This window comes from Mobula birostris, chromosome 3, assembly GCF_030028105.1.
Source record: "Mobula birostris isolate sMobBir1 chromosome 3, sMobBir1.hap1, whole genome shotgun sequence".
Taxonomy (NCBI): Eukaryota; Metazoa; Chordata; class Chondrichthyes; order Myliobatiformes; family Myliobatidae; genus Mobula; species Mobula birostris.
In genome coordinates, this window is record NC_092372.1 from 110,725,117 (window position 1) to 110,744,628 (window position 19,512).

At 43.3% G+C, this 19,512-nt stretch overlaps 1 protein-coding gene across 14 annotated transcripts in view; it reads left to right on the forward strand.

Annotated features, from left to right (window-relative positions):
- The window catches only part of LOC140195219 (calcium/calmodulin-dependent protein kinase type II delta chain), a 580,639-nt gene that overhangs the window by 319,437 nt on the left and 241,690 nt on the right, over nt 1–19,512 (forward strand). For all 14 annotated transcript variants that reach the window (XM_072253184.1, XM_072253187.1, XM_072253189.1 and 11 more), the window contains exon 5: nt 13,198–13,263. In XM_072253184.1, coding sequence (XP_072109285.1) covers nt 13,198–13,263 — 66 coding nt within the window. The remainder of the gene's footprint in view (nt 1–13,197; nt 13,264–19,512) is intronic.

Here is a 19,512-nt window from a genome sequence, read left to right on the forward strand (position 1 = left end):
CCTCATCTTCCACGCTACCCCATTCTAATAGAGACAAATCTGTCAAACACACCTGTCAAATTTGCATTGCCTTTTAGGCATGCTTCAACAGAATCAGTATAATCAAGTCTATGGCTATGGAGTCTGCCATTTCACAAGCAGTTCCCAGTTATATTTCTATTTATCCTCTCCACAAATGATAGCACCATTCTTCACTGGATTTGACCCTGTCTGTCTTTTTGGGGTTTTGGCTGTGATCAGTGAGCAACTGTGGAAAGGGAAACGGAGCTGAACATTAGTTTTGCTTCCAGATTTTGATTTTATATTCCATTCTGTGTTTGCTACTCATAATACACATTTTCACCGTGCAACTGAATATTCCCCACAAGGGATAACTTTTCATAATTAAATAAAGGCCCTTACAGTAAATACTGACAATCCATTTTCACTTATATTTTTGAGGTATTAATCTTGTGGATCAACAGTTTATCCTGGTAATTTTTACTTTTGTTTGAAGGGCCCAGACTGAAAATAAATAACTAAAACAATCAGAGAAGCCCTGAGGATATACACCCAGTTCCTTCTGTACCTAATGAAGTGGCCACTGAGTGTATGTCCATTGCCTTCTGCTGCTGTACTCCATCCACTTCAAAGTTTGATGGGTTGTGTATTCAGAGGTGCTCCTCTGCACACCACTATTTTAACGCATGGTTACTTTCCGTCAGCTTGAACCAGTCTGGCCATTCTCCTCTGACCTCTCTCATTAACAAGGCATTTTCGCCCACAGAACTACTGCTCACTGGATGTTTTTTTGGTTTTCGCACTATTTTCTTCAAACATGAGAGACTGTTGTGTGTAAAAATCCCAGGAGATTAGCAGTTTCTGAGATACTCGAACCACCTCATCTGGCACCAGCAATTTCATGTTCAAAGTCAGTAAGATCACATTTCTTCCCTATTCTGATGTTTGGTCTGAACAATAACTGAACCTCTTGACCATGTCTGCTAGCTTTAATGCATTGAGTTGCTGCCACATGATTGGCTGGTTAGATGTTAACATTAATGAGCAGGTGTACTGGTGTACCTGATAAAGTGGCCACTGAGTGTAAAGCATAATATATGGAATTATACAGCACGGAAAATGCCCAAATCATCCACGCTGATCAGTATAAAAGCAGAAACTGTTGGAAATACTTAAGAGGATGAACAGCATCTGTGAAGAGATTAGCAAGTTATCAGAACCAGACAAAGGAAAAAGAAACAAGTCAGTTTTAAGTCTTAAAGATGGGCATGGGACAGAGAATGCAAAAGAACATCAAATTGGATGAGGCTCCGGTTGCTAAGGGTTAAGATGGAGGGGTTATTCAATCAATGGATGAATGGGGGCAGTAACATAGGCAAACAATGGTAGGCAGAGCAACACTTAAAAACTGCAAACTTTATTATAGATCATCAGAGGTATGTATAAACAATTTAATTGGACTCATCACAACACAAGCTATGAGTAAACCATCAAGGCGGGGCGTTACTTTCTGCATCTGATAATCTGGCTGCTGTTTGCCAAAGACAGTGGGATTCTGCTTGGCTGCAACATGCATTTATGTCCTGCAAGAGATGAGAAAAAGTAGTAGATTGGATACACAGAAATATTTGCACAATATTATCACCACAGGTAAAATGGCAAACTGTCAAACATTTAGATCACCAATTAACTACTTGGCTGAAAAAATTGTTTAAAGCTGGAGGCCATCTTCAGTAAGCCCCTACAATATACTTCTCTAATTCACCTTTGAAAAGAGGACTGTTTTCCATCTATCTTACAAAAACTATATTCTGGATCATAACTCGTTTTTTAATAAAAATCCCCTCTGCTTCCATTTGTAGGCATTATTGCTATTACCTGTGATTAATTTTCCACCCCATTCCCACCTGACCTATCCCTCTGTTCCTCCTGCATAATATCAGCAAGGTCCAACTTAACAGCTGTAAAACCACCTCATCCTTGATCTTGGCACATTGTTGCCCTCTAGACTCAATAATGAATTCAGATGATTCATTTTGTCTGCTCTGTTACAGCTGACCAGTTCCAGTGCAAGTCGTACAACTCTCAAACTAACTTTGTTTTTCTCTCTCCATTGGCTTCGTGAGTCAGAGTAAACCACTGGAGGAGTGAGGCTATGATCTTTGGCTACTGGCCTGACTGATCAAGTGTCACCTTTACTGTCAGGTCAGACTACTTGAAAGTGCTGGGGATATGGTTTCAAGGGATGAAAGTGTTTACAAGAATTGGCTTGAGCAGATTAAAAAGTCCAAACAAGGATTGGAACTGTGGAAGTGGAACTCAATAACTAGGAGGAACTTGGTTATCAGGTGCGATGTACTTGGTGTATGTGTGCCCATCACCCATTCCTTCACCTTGGGAATCACCAGGGCCATCTTCTGGTTCAATTGGAGGTCCAAGATGACTAAAACTTTAACTTCCTAATCTCTTCACCAAGAGGTCCGATCTGTCCAAGTTCCATGCCATCTTGCACAATGTCTCCCATCCACTACATAATGTACTTGTTGGGCACAGGAGTACATTCAGCCAGAGACTCATTCCACCGAGATGCAACACAGAGCGTCATAGGAAGTCATTCCTGCCTGTGGCCATCAAACTTTACAACTCCTCCCTTGGAGGGTCAGACATCCTGAGCCAATAGGATGGTCCTGGACTTATTTCCTGGCATAATTTACATATTACTATTTAATTATTTATGGTTTTATTACTACTTAATTATTTATGGTGCAACTGTAACAAAAACCAATTTCCCCTGGGATCAATAAAGTATGACTATGACTATGACTATGACTAAGATGGAATGAGTCCATTGGGTTCAGTGCACGTACACAAAGAATGGGGCTAAACAGTACCCAATGTTGCTGTCATCCTTCATCCTTTTCCTCCTACAGATACTTGGTGACCCACTCCTTCCAGCAGATTGTTTATAAAACATAGAACAGTATAGCGTAAGAACAGGCCCTTTGACCTATGAAATTGTGCCAAACCAATTAAGTTAGTAATCAAATAGGTAACCAAGCTAATCTCTTCTGCCTACACAATGTCCATATCCTTCAATTTTCCTCACTTTCCTGTGTCTATCTAAGCATTTTTTAAAAGCCTCTAATATTTCTGCCTCTCCCATTACCCCAGGCAGTGCATTCCAGATACCCACCACTCTTTGTGTAAAATAAAGTGTCCCCCTCAACTTCTTTGAAATTCCCCCCCCTCACCTTAAATGCATGACCTCTGGTATTAGATATTTCAACCCTAGGAAAAACATGCTGTATGTTTGTTCTCATCTATGTCTCTCATAATCTTGTAAACCTCTGTCAGATCTCCCCTCAGCCTCCAGAGAAAACAACTCAAGTCTGTCCAACCTCTCGTTATAGCACATGACCTCCAATCCAAGCATCATCCTGGTAAACCTCCTCTGCATCCTCTCCAAAGCCTCGACATCCATCCTATAGTGGGGCAACCAGAACTGTATGTAATACTCCAGTTGTGGCCTAACTAGAAATTTATAAAGCTGCAACAGAACTTCCTGACTTTTGAACTCAAAGCCTCAACTAATAAGGCAAGTATGCTATCAACCTGTGTAGCCACTTTCATGGGGCTATGAACTTAGACCCCACGATCTTTCTGCTCATCAACACTGTTAATGGTCTTGCAGTGTATGGTCTCTTTACATTTGACCTACAAGGTGCAACACTTTACATTTGGTCAGGATAAACTCCATCTGCTATTTCTCCACCCATATCTGCAACTGATCTATATCCTACTGTATACTTTGCCAGTCAGCTATACTATCTGCATCACTACCAATCTTTGTATCATAGAAACATAGAAAACCTACAGCACAATACAGGCACTTCGGCCCACAATGCTGTGTCGAACATGTACTTACTTTAGTAATTACCTAGGGTTACCCATAGCTCTCTATTTTTCGAAGCTCCATGTACCTATCCAGGAATCTCTTAAAGGATCCTATCGTATCTGCCTCCACTACTGTCGCCGGCAGCCCATTCCACACACTCACCTCTCTCTGCATAAAAAACTTACCCCGACATCTCCTTTGTACCTAATTCCAACTTCATCTGCAAATTTACTAATCCTCTCATTCACATTTTCATCCAGCCCATTTCTATACATCACAAACAGCAGAGGTCCCAGTACAGGCCCGTGTGAAACAGCACTAATTACAGACCTCAACTAGAATCAGTCCCTTCGACCACTACCCTCTGTCTTCTATAGACAAGCCAGCTCTGAAACCAAACACCATAGATCCCATGCATCTTAATCTTCTGGATGAGCCTCCGCTGAAGGACCTTGTCAAACACCTTGCTAACATCCATGTAAATTATATCCATAGTTCTGCCTTCATCAATCGCCTTTGTCACCTTGTTAAAAAACTCAATCAGGTTAGTAAGACACGACTTGCCCTGCACAGAGCTATGCTGTTCTCCCTGATTAGGCCATGGTTTTCCAAATGCTTATATATCCTATCTCTAAGAATTCTCTCCAGTAACTTCTCTTTCACTGAATTGAGTCCCAGTGGTCTATAGTTTCCAAGATTACTCCTGGTTCACTTCTTGAATAATGGACCAACATTAGCTACTCACCAGTCTCTTGGGACCTCGCCTGTGGTAGAGAGGACACAAAGGTCAAGATCCCAGCAATCTCTTCTGTTTTCTGTCTCAATCACCTGGGGTATATCCTATCGGACCTTGGGGACTTAACCACCTTCATGTTCTCTAAGGGACCTAACACTACTTCCTCCTTTACCTCAAAGTGCCCGAGCATATCAACGTTCAACAGGGATCTCCACATTCTCCACATCCTTTTCCTTGGTAAATACTGATGTTAAAACTACTCATTAAGGACCTCACCCACATATTCTCCCCATCCAAGCAAATATTCCACATTTACCCTTGTGTGGTCCCACTCTCTTTCTCAAGTTGTCCTCGTGCTCTTGATGTATGTAGAGAATGCCTTGGGATTCTCTTTAATCCTACTTGCCAAGGATTTTTCATGGCCATGGCTTTCCTAATTCCCTCCTTGAATCTTTTCTGGCTTTTTTATAATCCTCGAGAGCTCTGTTTGATTTTAGCTTCCTAAGCTTTACATACATTTCCTCTTTCTTCTTGACTAAAGCCATCACCATTCTTGACATTCAAGGTTGTCTACCTTGCCATCTTTGCCCTTTCTTCTTACTAGAACATACCTGTCCTTTACTCTGTACAGTTGGTCTTTAAACACCCTCCAAAAGAATCAAAATTAAAGATCCAGATTCAAGATGGTTTAATGTTATTTCCAGTATAAAATTTTAAAGGGGAATGAAATAGTTTTTACTCCGGATCTGATACAGCACAAAAAAAGAACACAATAATAATTTAAAAACACATTAAATGTAAATACATAAGGTAGCATATTGTATGTCAATAAAGTGATGCTAGGCACAGAAATGTTTGTATATAAGGTGACTGATAGGGTGATAAAATAGTGGTGGTTGGTGGGTGGAGGTGTTCATCAGCTTTACTGCTTAGGGAACTAACTGTATTTGACTCTGGTGGCCCTGACGTGGATGCTATGTAGCTTTCCTCTTGATGGGTGTGGGACATAAAGTCCATGAGCTGGGTGGATGGGATCCTTCATGATGTTACTGGCATCTTTCTATATTTATATCCTTGATGGTGGGTAGACTGGTGTCAGTGCTGTGTTGGGCAGTTTTGAATTATTACTGTAGAGCAGGGGTCCCCAACTTTTTTGTACTGCGGACCAGTTTAATATTGACAATATTCTTGCTGACCGGAGGGGGTGGCGGTGCGGGGGGGGGAGGTAGGGTTGCCAACGGACAAGAATAGTAGTCAAATACGTTATGTTTACCCCGAGAAAGACTACAATGACCATGAAGCCTTGCGCGAGCACCAGTGCGCATGCGTGTACATGCCGATGTTTTTCTACAAATCATTTTTGGCGATTCTGTCTGGGGGGGGCAGGTGGTGTTAATCACGACCGGAATATAGGTGATAAGTGGCTAAAACACTCAATTTCATTTCTAAAAGGGTTTATCTAACAAATTTAATATTAAACACACAGATCATATTTTCCTCCCATGAATATAGTGATAAGTCAATTATCAGGGGAGCTTGAAGCAAGTGTTGAACAAACTTCCAGTAGAAGTGGTAGAGGTAGGTTCGATATTATCATTTAAAGAAAAATTGGACAGGTATATGGACAGGAAAGGAATGGAGGGTTGTGGGCTGAGTGCAGGTCAGTGGGACTAGGTGAGAGTAGCGTTCGGCACGGACTAGAAGAGCAGAGATGGCCTGTTTTGTGCTGTAATTGTTATATGGTTATATAAGTCACTTATAAGTCAATAGCATCATAACATTTTAAGTAACGTTTGGATATTAAACACACAGCACATATTTTCCCCGTATGAACATATAAAATCATTGCAACACACCAGTATCGCTGAAACAGTGGGCCCTGGGCTTGTTTTCCTGCAACAAGACGGTCCCATCGAGGGGTGATGGGAGACAGCGATACTCGAAGGGGGTTCCTTATGTCCAGTCTATTCCGCAATTTAGTTTTCGTTGCATTCATTGCAGAGATATGTTGGAAATGGAAGCAACGTTTTCAGTGCTTTCGTGGCTATCTCAGGATATTTAGCCTTGTCTTTGATCCAGAATGCCGGCAGAGATGTTATGTCAAATATACTTTTCAGCCTGCCGTCACTTGCAAGCTCGAGGAGTTGATCTTCTTCCCGCGCTGACATGGATGACGCGAGCGTAATGACCTCGCGTGCGTTCAGGTTCAACAGTGGGCATGACAGGGAATAAGAAAAGGTGCAGCTGACTCATATCGTTTCCTCGTGGCCCGGAAACACATGCCTTGCGGCCCAGTGGTTGGGGACCGCTGCTGTAGAGCATGCCTGTCTGTGGCAGTGCAGCTTCCATATCATGAAATGATGCAGCTTGTTAAGATGCTGTCTGTCTATAGAATGACATGATAATAGATGTGCATAGTCCAGCTTTCTTCAGCCTGCTGAGAATGTAGATGCATTGGTGAGTTTTCCTGATTGTGTATAATGCGTTCTGGGATGTTCAACCTGGGGAATATTCCGTCAGGCCCCGGGGACTTATCTGTCCTAATGTATTTTAACAACTCCAACACCTCCTCTCCCTTAATATCAACATGTTCCAGAACATCAACCTCACTCATATTGTCCTCACCATCATCAAGTTCCCTCTCATTGGTGAATACCGAAGAGAAGTATTCATTGAGGACCTCGCTCACTTCCACAGCCTCCAGGCACATCTTCCCACCTTTATCTCTAATCGGTCCTACCTTCACTCCAGTCATCCTTTTTTTCTTCACATATTTGAAGAATGCCTTAGGGTTTTCCTTTACCCTATTTGCCAAGGCCTTCTCAAGCCCCCTTCTTGCTCTTCTCATCCCCTTCTTAAGCTCCTTTCTTGCTTCCCTATATTCCTCAATAGACTCATCTGATCCTTGCTTCCTAAACCTCATGTATGCTGCCTTCTTCCACCTGACTAGATTTTCCACCTCACTTGTCACCCATGGTTCCTTCACCCTACCATTCTTTATCTTCCTCACCGGGACAAATTTATCCCTAACATCCCGCAAGAGATCTCTAAACATCGACCTCATGTCCATAATACATTTCCCTGCGAAAACATCATCCCAATTCACACCCGCAAGTTCTAGCCTAATAGCCTCATAATTTGCCTTTCCCCGATGAAAAATTTTCCTGTCCTCTCTGATTCTATCCTTTTCCATGATAATGCTAAAGGCCAGGGAGCGGTGGTCACTGTCCCCCAGATGCTCACCCACTGAGGGAACTGTGACCTGACCCGGTTCATTACCTAGTACTAGATCTAATATGACATTCCCCCAGGTCGGCCTGTCCACATACTGTGACAGGAATCCGTCCTGGACACACTTAAGAAACTCTGCCCCATCTAAATCCTTGGAACTAATCAGGTGCCAATCAATATTAGGGAAGTTAAAGTCACCCATGATAACAACCCTGTTATTTTTGCACCTTTCCAAAATCTGCCTCCCAATCTGCTCTTCTGTATCTCTGCTGCTACCAGGGGGCATATAGAATACCCCCAATAGAGTAACTGCTCCCTTCCTGTTCCTGACTTCCACCCATATTGACTCAAAAGGGGTCCTGCTACATTATCCACCCTTTCTGTAGCTGTAATAGTATCCCTGACCAGTAATGCCACCCCTCCTCCCCTTTTTCCGCCCTCTCTATCCCTTTTAAAGCACTGAAATCCAGGAATATTGAGAATCCATTCCTGCCCTGGTGCCAGCCAAGTCTCTGTAATGGCCACTACATCATAATTCCATGTATGGATCCAAGCTCTCAGTTCATCACCTTTGTTCCTGATGCTTCTTGCATTGAGGTGCACACATTTCAGCTCTTCTACCTTACTGTCTTTACACCGTTTATTCTGCTTCTCTTTCCTCAAAGCCTCTCTGTATGTTAGATCTGGCTTTACTCCATAAACTTTCTTCACTGCTCTATCGCTCTGGGTCCCATCCCCCTCGCAAATTAGTTTAAATCCTCCCGAACCATGCTAGCGAACCTACCTGCAAGGATATTGCTCCCCCTCGAGTTCAGGTGCAACCCATCCAATCTGTACAGGTCCCACCTTCCCCAGAAGAGATCCCAATGATCTAAAAATCTAAAACCCTGCTCCCTGCACCAACTCCTCAGCCATGCATTCAACTGCCATCTTCTCCAATTCTTACCATCACTATCACGTAGCACTGGCAGCAATCCTGAGAATGCCACCCTTGAAGTCCTGTTCTTCAGCCTTCTGCCTAGTTCCCGAAACTCACACTTCAGGACCTCATCCCTCTTCCTGCCTATGTCATTGGTCCCAACATGTATCACGACTTCTGGTTGCTTTCCCTCTCGTACCAGGATGTCGTGCACCCGGTCAGAGACATCCTGGACCCTGGCACCCGGGAGGCAACAAATCATGCGGGTGTCCTTCTCACATCCACAAAATCTCCTGTCTGCTCCCCTGACTATAGAGTCTCCAATGACAACAGCTCTCCTCTTCTCCGTCCCACCCTTCTGCACCACAGGGTCAGACTCAGTGCGACTTCATGCAGGCTGGATCAGTTGTGCATGCACGAACGCATGCATGCGTGCTCCCAGAGCTTTCGTTCCCTTTGTTTTTTCAACGTGCTCTCATGTGTCTCAGTCTCCGCTACAAAGTGTTTCACATTACAAATTTAGTTTCTTATGAAGAAGATTGCCTAGCAAGCATTATTTTTATGATTGGTACTAACTTATAGTCATAGACTACAAGAAAGTTGTGATGAGAGAGAGAAAAAATGATGCTATTTTGGCTAAGATTGTTTTGGGAGCCACACCCTTCCCATTAATAAACCATTTGAAATTGAACATTAGCAGACACAAATGTAGACCTAACGAAACAAATTGTAAAAATGGAGACTACACAACTGCACCTAATTTTTATTAGCCTGCTTCCAGCAATCAAACTCAGATAATGAACACAGTTAGCCTCTAATTTTTATTGGAGTGATCGCATTTACAATAATAGAATAATCAGAAAATGAATGAATCACAATATTATGACACTCAATATTTTATAATGAATTTTGCTTACATGTCGCAGTGCATCGAACACTTTTTCACTTGCTGCTTCCAGACACCTGACATCTCTTGGCTTTAGCCAGCCTGTCAACATCAGGGACCAGTTTCTGGGCAGTTGTGATTTTCATAATGTCATTTAGATATCTGTGTGTCAGCTGCGAGCGCAGTTTGGATTTGTTAATGTTCATTATGGAGAACGCTTGCTCACAGATATGTTGTCCCGAACATGCAAAGGATCTTTGAGGAAAAGTCTGTCACCTTGGGGTACATCGGTCCCAGGTATTGATAGAATGAGTCCAGACCCACAGTCTCAAATTTATATTTCAAAGCCGAGTTACAGTGAATTTCAGGTAGTTCCATTTGGAGTTCCTCCGGCACATCTGATGCTGTGTTGATGGCAAACGGCGAGCAAAATAGTGAGAATTCCTTCTCGAGCTGAGTGAAGACTTGGAAACGATTCTGAAACTCACTTTTCAGCCATGATATTTTGTCCTTGTACCTGTCCATGTCGTCATTATTCCCATGAGCGACACGCACAGACTGCAAAGAGGGGAAATGAGCTGGGTTGCTCCGGGATAGTTGCATCTCCCACAGGCCTAATTTAATTTGAAAGGCACAAATGCTGTCATAGTATTCCATAACAAGTTTGTTGCGGCCTTGCATGTTAATATTAAGCACATTTAAGTGCTCTGTTATATCCACCAAAAATGCAAGATCACAAAGCCAGTCTGGGTCATCCAACTCTGCCACTGGCTTCCCTTTCTCATTCATGAATAGTCCAATTTCCACACGTAATTGAAAAAAATGTTTGAGCACAACTCCTCTGCTCAACCAGTGGACTTCAGTGTGGTAGGTCAGGCCTTGTCCAATACTACTTTCGGACAAAAGAGTGTCAAATTGCTGATGGTTGAGTCCCTTGGCTCTAATAAAGTTAACCGTTGTCCATTTTCAGGCTCCTGCTACATAACGCCTCTTGGTGTATAATACAACGAAAATTCCAGAATTCCTGCTCTCGATTCTTGGCCTGAACTTTCTCTCTGAGTTTTGCAACAACACCTACCTTTTTCCCGACCATGGACGGTGCGCCATCTGTTGCCACGCCAACAGCATGACTCCAGTCAACCCCCAGTCTGTCCAAGGCCTCAACGGGGCTGGAGAAAATGTCGTTCGCCATTGTGGTGTTTGTCATGGGCACCATCTTCACAAACTCCTTGGTGATGATCAAAGATACTCACTGAGTATGGCTTCGACACAGCAGCTATTTTGTTGGCAATAATACAGCTGGCCTTGACAGCTCCATCATGAGTCTCTCGACTTTTGGTGAACACTGATTGCTGTTTTCTCAGAGCTGCTTCAAGCTTGTTTACCTTTTGCGTTCTGAGTCGTCCTGCGTACTTGTCATTTTTTTCTCCGTGTGGCGTCCAATGGTGTCGTTTGATATTGTACCCTTTTGCCACATCCACTTGTTGCGAGCATATCAGACACACAGGTTTGCCGTTGACCTCACAGAAGAAAAAATGATCTTTCCAATTATCATTGAATATCCGACCTTCGATGTCAACTTTTCTTTTCTTGGAAAGCATTTGAACCACAGCAGCAAACAGTCTCGGCCTTGCTACAGGTGTTACTTCCCTGAGTACTCTGTGTGGTTATACTGTGCCTGACGACGTAAGTGGGGCCCTAGTGGTCTTCAGTACAGGGTGATAGGTGCTTATGCACAGCCGGTGGTTAACTGCCACCTATTGTTTTCTAAGTACACACAACAAGCTGCCGGCACATCAGGCGACACAGATCAGGTGGGAGAGAGAGCGGCTGCCGTATGGATACATAATAAATGGTCGTGAATATACTTTTTTCTCCTAAATCATCCCATGGTCCGGATTGGACCCTTAGTGGGCTGGTAGTTTGACACCCTGGTCTAGAAGATTCCAGGAATGAAAGGGTTAACGTACGAGGAGCATTTGATGATTCTGGGCCTGTAGTTGCTGGAGATTAGAAAAATGAGAGGAGATCTGATTGAAACCTATCAAATACTGAAAGACCTAGATAGAGTGGATGTGGAGCAGGTGCTTCCAACACTGGGTGGGTCTAGGACTAGAGGCCACAGCCTCAGAATAGAGGGCTATCTATTTAGAATAGAGATGAGGAGGAATGTCTTTGGCTAGAGGTGGTGAATTGGTGGAGTTCATTTTCATGGATGGCTGTGGAGGCCAAGTCATTGAGTATGTTTAAAGTGGATGTTGCTAGGTTCTTGATTAGTCAGAGCATCAAAGGTTACTGGGAGAAGGGAAGAGAATAGGGTTGAGATTGATAATAAATCAGCCATGTTGGAATGGCGGGGCAGACTCGATGGGCCATATGGCCTAGTTCTGTTGTTATGTCTTATGGACTTTGGGGAAGAACTCCTTTCTACCTTTGACCACAAGTTCATCAGGCTAAGGTCAGCTTGTAATGTGGACACTGCGGGAAAGGATACTAAGGCCGAGGTCCAAGAGCAAGAAATGACCTGAAGTTTGGATGATTTAAGCACTGGTCTAGATTGAAAAAAGCAGGGTGTTGGTGCTGGAGGCAAGCTCGCTGCTCCATCAGGTTCGCTTGTCTCAGCCCTGAAATGCGGCTGTGACTTGCAATTAATGGGCTTCTGATCCAGCTGCAATGGTGTCTCACTTTCGTGAACCAGCTGCAATGGTGCCTCACTTTTGTGAACTTCAGTTCTGAACGCTATTTGCTTACTTTTATTGTTTGCATGGTTTGTTGTTCTCTCTGCACGTTGGGTGTTTGACGGTCTTCTTTTGATTCAGTCTGTTCTATTGGGTTTCTTTGTTTTGTGGCTGCCTGCAAAGAAATAAATCTCAAGGTTGTGTAAAGTAATAAATGTATTTTGTAATTTAAAACTAATTTTATAAAGCCCGACTATTATTTTTCTTGAAACGGGCCTTGGATAAATCTAACAATGTGCATCAGGCATTGCCATTAATTTTTATGTGAATGGCTTGGACAGCTAGCTGAATCTAGTGTATTATGAGCCGGAAGTGTTCATTTTCACATCTTAAACTTTGTTAGCTCTCACAATCAACATTACTTTCCTATTATTGAATCTTGGAAGAGACACATTGCAGCTTTTGTTTTACGTTATATGCCTTTATGCAGAGTGCTTAAATCTCATGAGATTGTATCTTCAAGTAAAATACACAAAGGAAGATAGTTTCTAACTGGAGAAATCTCCATGGCCCTAAAGACCTGTGTATTCTGAAATTGAAAGTAAAAAAATTAAAAGCCAGGTTATTTATCTTGCCCCTGAAATGTTTGAGAAGAATACAATACACGTGAAATGCGAGAGGATCATTCATTCTGCATTTGTAGTAACCTCAGAAAGTTAGTTTAAGAGAGGCATCAACTTGCTTTGTTTAAAATTAAAATTTAGTAGGTATAATAATCTGCAATAAGCTATATGTTAACATTTTCTCTTTTCCAAGAAAATTTGAATGCTATTTTGCAATGTTCTTTATTAGAGTGACCGGAGGAGAATTATTTGAAGACATTGTGGCCAGAGAATACTACAGTGAAGCAGATGCCAGGTAGGTCTGTTGCTTCCATTGTGGGGTTCCTAGGTCTGGAACTTCCTCAGGGTGGCTTCTAGGAATTTCCAGGCCTTAGCTATTACTCCACAATTTTTCAGAACACTCTATAATCCAGTTCAATTTATCTTCCCTTAGACATTGTATTTTTAAAATAGCAAAAAAGGTCTGGTATAGCAACCAGCTTATTTTTAATTTATATGTTATGCAGTTTTCTTTATAAAATGAAGCAGAGATTTTCAAAATATTGCCAGTGAATATTCTTGTGATTTATCTTTATATAGTTTAGAAAATAAAACTTTTCCATTTTGAAGCATTTCGTAAACTTTAATGGGACAGTGAAACTGGCAAAGAGCAGTGGGAGCAAATCAAGGTGTCTATAAAAGAAATACAAGGATCAATAATTTTAGTGTCCGAAGTAACTGGAAGACAATAGTTGATAATTATGAATTCAGAAGTATTGTAATTTGGAGTGAATTAAATTTTTTGTGGTTTCAATAAATTGGCATTCAGTCAACAGATCCAAAAGTTAGAAGTTTATGTATTTACTTAGAAAAAGAAATTAATAATAAACTTAAATATGTAATACTTTCAAAGTGTTTTGAAAGTATTAGTTAAAGGCAAAGGATTAGATGTTCCATTTCAGTTACGGCTGGTGATTTCATGCTGTTATTTTACACCCAAAGGTTCACGTCCGGCTCAATAAGGCAGAAAGACCTAGACTCCAATTATCTAATTAGAACTACAAAACTTTGTTTAATAGGATGGAATAAATAAAATAGATATCTAGGTATGCACGGGCCCCCCTGACTGAACATGTCTCCCATGACCTGTGGTGGTGTTCCCAACCAGCCCGTTGGTGAGGCCTCAAAGACTAACCTAAAGCTCCCAATGTTCTACTTTTATACCTTTTCCACTGAAATAAAAAGCTACAGTAAGTAGATCAATACATTAGCACCAGCTCAAACCACCAAACCAATTATCACTTGGTACCACTCTCCGCAAGTCCCACCCATGTTCAAGTGACTTCCATATTTTCACGGTTGTATCCATGGTTGCCATAATGTATGATCATAAGACACTGGAGCAGAATTAGACCATTTAGCACATTGAGTCATTCCATCGTGGCTGATCCCAGATCCCACTCAACCCCATAAACCTGCCTTCCCGCCAGATCCTTTGATGCCCTGACTAATCAAAAAATTATTAATTACACCTTAAATATACCCATGGACTTGGTCTCCAACACAGTCTGTGGCAGAGCATTCCACAGATTCACCACTCACTGGCTAAAAAAATTCCTCCTTACTTCTGTTCTAAAAGTTTCCCCTCAATTTTGAGGCTGTGCCCTCTAGTTCTGGATACCCCCACCATAGGAAACATCCTCTCCACATCCACCCTGTCTAGTCCTTTCAACATTCGGTAGGTTTCAATGAGATCCCCCCCCACCCCCCGGCATTCTTCTAAATTCCAGTGAGTACAGGTTCAAAGTTGCCAAACGTTCCTCATATATTAACCCCTTCATTCCCAGAATCATCTTTGTGAACCTCCTCTGGACTCTCTCCAATGACAACACACCCTTTCTGAGATATGAGGCCCAAATACAGCAGCCATTAAATTAAAAATAAGATTGCATTCAGAATCTCTAAATATTCCCATTATTTCTGTTACACCCACAGACCTAAGTTAATTTTTGAAGCCCAAATGTGTTGATTTGATGTGTTGATCCAGTTCAGTAAAAATTTTTATTGGCAGAATCAGCTTTCAGTTTAGTTTAGTGAGTTTGGATAAATAAGGCTTCACACAGAAACATAGAGTACTTTGACCAAACGTGATACTGAATTAAACTAATTATCTTTCAGATTCTGACTGTTGATCCTATCCTTGCCTCTCCTAATATCATAAACTTCTACCAGGATCAGAATACTACTATTCCAAGTGCAGCCTAGCCAACATTTTATATAACCGCAACATTACTTCCATATTCCTATGCTTAATGCACCAACTAAAGAAAGGCAAGTGTGCCATATCCCTGCCTTTCCACACTTTCTCAGATTTATTTCCATTTCAGGACATTATATGAATAACTCATCCTGTGAAGATGAATTCTAATCTATACATGATGGTGAAAAGTCCATCATCCTAACTCGGAGAACCTACTTTGACATCTCACTTTTGACAGGACAGTTTACATCTTCAGAGATGAAAAGCATAAATGTACAGAGAAGTGCACAATTCTTGTCAATAGCTTGTATTATAAATGCTAATGTGAATGCTAATAATTGAAATTATTCACACAAATTTCTTGCAGAGAGACTTAGGCCAGTTAGAAGAGTAGGCTGAAAGATGGCAGATGGAGTTTAATGCTGATAAATGTGAGGTGCTACATTTTGGTAGTACTAATCAAAATAGGACATACATGGTAAATGGTAGAGTGTTGAAGAATGCAGTAGAACAGAGGGATCTAGGAATAATGGTGCATAGTTCCCTGAAGGTGGAATCTCATGTGGATAGGGTGGTGAAAAAAGCTTTTGGTATGCTGGCCTTTATAAATCAGAGCGTTGAGTATAGGAGTTGGGATGTAATGTTAAAATTCTACAAGGCATTGGTAAGGCCAAATTTGGAGTATTGTGTACAGTTCTGGACACCGAATAATAGGAAAGATGTCAACAAAATAGAGAGAGTACGGAGAAGATTTACTAGAATGTTACCTGGATTTCAGCACCTAAGTTACAGAGAAAGGTTGAACAAGTTGGGTCTTTATTCTTTGGAGTGTAGAAGGTTGAGCGGGGACTTAATAGAAGTATTTAAAATTATAAGGGGGATAGATAGAGTTGATGTGGATAGGCTTTTTCCATTGAGCGTAGGGGAGATTCAAACAAGAGGACATGAGTTGAGAGTTAGGGGGCAAAAGTTTAGGGGTAACATGAGGAGGAACTTCTTTACTCAGAGAGCAGTAGCTGTGTGGAACGAGCTTCCAGCAGAAGTGGTTGAGGCAGGTTCGATATTGTCATTTAAAGTAAAATTGGATAGCTATATGGACAGGAAAGGAATGGAGGGTTATGGGCTGAGTGCAGGTCAGTGGGACTAGGTGAGAGTAAGCATTCAACATGGACTAGAACCTGTTTCCGTGCTGTAATTGTTATACGGTTATAAATTTGTTTCACTTAAATCCCATTATTTCCTCTACTGAAGGGTTACTCACGCATGGCTTTGCACACTCTGGGTAGAAATTTGTCCCAGGTTATCTGTAGTAACATGATTTGTAGTAATGTACGCACTCTGAATCTGCTTCTGAAAGAAGAAAGGATTAGAAGAAATGTTTGGAGGATTAGTTAAATATTCATGTCCCGTGATTAGCATTAATAGATGAATTTGGGGCTATTGTGATGCTCTTATCAGGCTAGTACAATGTATACAACAGGAATTCTGCAGATGCTGGAAATTCAAGCAACACACATCAAAGTTGCTGGTGAATGCAGCAGGCCAGGCAGCATCTCTAGGAAGAGGTACTGTCGACGTTTCAGGCCGAGACCCTTGGTCAGGACTAACTGAAGGAAGAGTGAGTAAGAGATTTGAAAGTTGGAGGGGGTGGGGGAGATCCAAAATGATAGGAGAAGACAGGAGGGGGAGGGATGGAGCCAAGAGCTGGACAGGTGATTGACAAAAGGGATATGAGAGGATCATGGGACAGGAGGTCCGGGAAGAAAGACAACGGGGGAGGGGGGGAACCCAGAGGATGGGCAAGGGGGATATTCAGAGGGACAGAGGGAGAAAAAGGAGAGAGAGAGAGAAAGAATGTGTGTATAAAAATAAGTAACAGATGGGGTACGAGGGGGAGGTGGGGCATTAGCGGAAGTTAGAGAAGTCGATGTTCATGCCATCAGGTTGGAGGCTACCCAGATGGAATATAAGGTGTTGTTCCTCCAACCTGAGTGTGGCTTCATCTTTACAGTAGAGGAGGCCGTGGATAGACATGTCAGAATGGGAATGGGATGTGGAATTAAAATGTGTGGCCACTGGGAGATCCTGCTTTCTCTGGCGGACAGAGCGTAGGTGTTCAGCAAAGCGGTCTCCTAGTCTGCGTTGGGTCTCGCCAATATATAGAAGGCCACATCGGGAGCACCGGACGCAGTATATCACCCCAGCCGACTCACAGGTGAAGCGTCGCCTCACCTGGAAGGACTGTTTGGGGCCCTGAATGGTGGTAAGGGAGGAAGTGTAAAGGCATGTGTAGCACTTGTTCGGCTTACACGGATAATTGCCAGGAGGGAGATCAGTGGGGAGGGATGGGGGGGACGAATGGACAAGGGAGTCGCGTAGGGAGCGATCCCTGTGGAAAGCGGGGGGGGGGGGGAGGGAAAGATGTGCTTAGTGGTTGGATCCCGTTGGAGGTGGCGGAAGTTACGGTGAATAATATGTTGGACCCGGAGGCTGGTGGGGTGGTAGGTGAGGACCAGGGGAACCCTATTCCTAGTGAGGTGGCGGGAGGAATGGAGTGAGAGCAGATGTACGTGAAATGGGGGAGATGCGTTTAAGAGCAGAGTTGATAGTGGAGGAAGGGAAGCCCCTTTCTTTAAAAAAGGAGGACATCTCCCTCGTCCTAGAATGAAAAGCCTCATCCTGAGAGCAGATGCGGCGGAGACGGAGGAATTGCGAGAAGGGGATGGCGTTTTTGCAAGAGACAGGGTGAGAAGAGGAATAGTCCAGATAGCTGTGAAAGTCAGTAGGCTTATAGTAGACATCAGTGGATAAGATGTCTCCAGAGACAGAGGCAGGAAGATCTAGAAAGGGGAGGGAGGTGTCGGAAATGGACCAGGTAAACTTGAGGGCAGGATGAAAGTTGGAGGAAAAGTTAATAAAGTCAATGAGCTCTGCATGCGGGCAGGAAGCAGCGCCAATGCAGCCGTCGATGTAGCGAAGGAAAAGTGGGGGACAGATACCAGAATAGGCGCGGAACATAGATTGTTCCACAAAGCCAACAAAAAGACAGGCATAGCTAGGACCCATACGGGTGTCCATAGCTACACCTTTAGTTTGGAGGAAGTGGGAGGAGCCAAAGGAGAAATTATTAAGAGTAAGGACTAATTCCGCTAGACGGAGCAGAGTGGTGGTAGAGGGGAACTGATTAGGTCTGGAATCCAAAAAGAAGCGGAGAGCTTTGAGACCTTCCTGATGGGGGATGGAAATATATAGGGACTGGACATCCATGGTGAAAATAAAGCGGTGGGGGCCAGGGAACTTAAAATCATCGAAAAGTTTAAGCGCGTGAGAAGTGTCACGAATATAGGTAGGAAGGGATTGAACAAGGGGGGATAAAACCGTGTCGAGGTATGCAGAAACGAGTTCGGTGGGGCAGGAGCAAGCTGAGACAATAGGTCGGCCAGGACAGGCAGGTTTGTGGATCTTAGGTAGGAGGTAGAAACGGGAAGTGCGAGGTGTGGGAACTATAAGGTTGGTAGCAGTGGATGGGAGATCCCCTGAGCGGATAAAGTTGGTGATGGTGTGGGAGACAATAGCCTGGTGCTCCTTAGTGGGGTCACGATCGAGGGGTAAATAAGAGGAGGTATCCGCGAGTTGTCGCTGTGCCTCGGCAAGGTAGAGGTCAGTACGCCAGACTACAACAGCACCCCCCTTATCGGCGGGTTTAATAATAAGGTTAGGATTAGTGCGGAGGGAGTGGAGAGCAGAGCGTTCCGAAGGAGTGAGATTGGAATGGGGACAAGGTGCGGTGAAGTCGAGACGGTTGATGTCCCGTCGGCAGTTAGCGATAAAGAGATCCAGAGCAGGCAGAAGACCAGAGCGGGGTGTCCATGAAGAAGAGGAGGGTTGAAGACGGGAGAAGGGGTCATCGGTGGGGGTGGGAGAGTCCTTGCCGAAGAAGTAGGCTCAGAGACGGAGACGGTGGAAGAAGAGTTCCGCATCATGGTGAATGCGGAACTCGCTGAGGTGTGGGCGAAGGGGGACAAATGTGAGGCCCTTACTGAGGTAAAGACCCAGCACGGATGAGAGCTGGGATCAGAGGGGGGAGGGGGGAGGCTGGGGGTGTCAATGGAGAGGGGAGGGTTGGGGTGAGAGGAAGATGGAGCCTCTGAGGACCCAGGAGCTGACAATGGGATCTGAAGGAGATGGGATTGCAGAGTAACCTGATGGCATGAACATCGACTTCTCTAACTTCTGCTAATGCCCCATCTGTTACTTATTTTTATACACACATTTTTTCTCTCACTCTCCTTTTTCTCCCTCTGT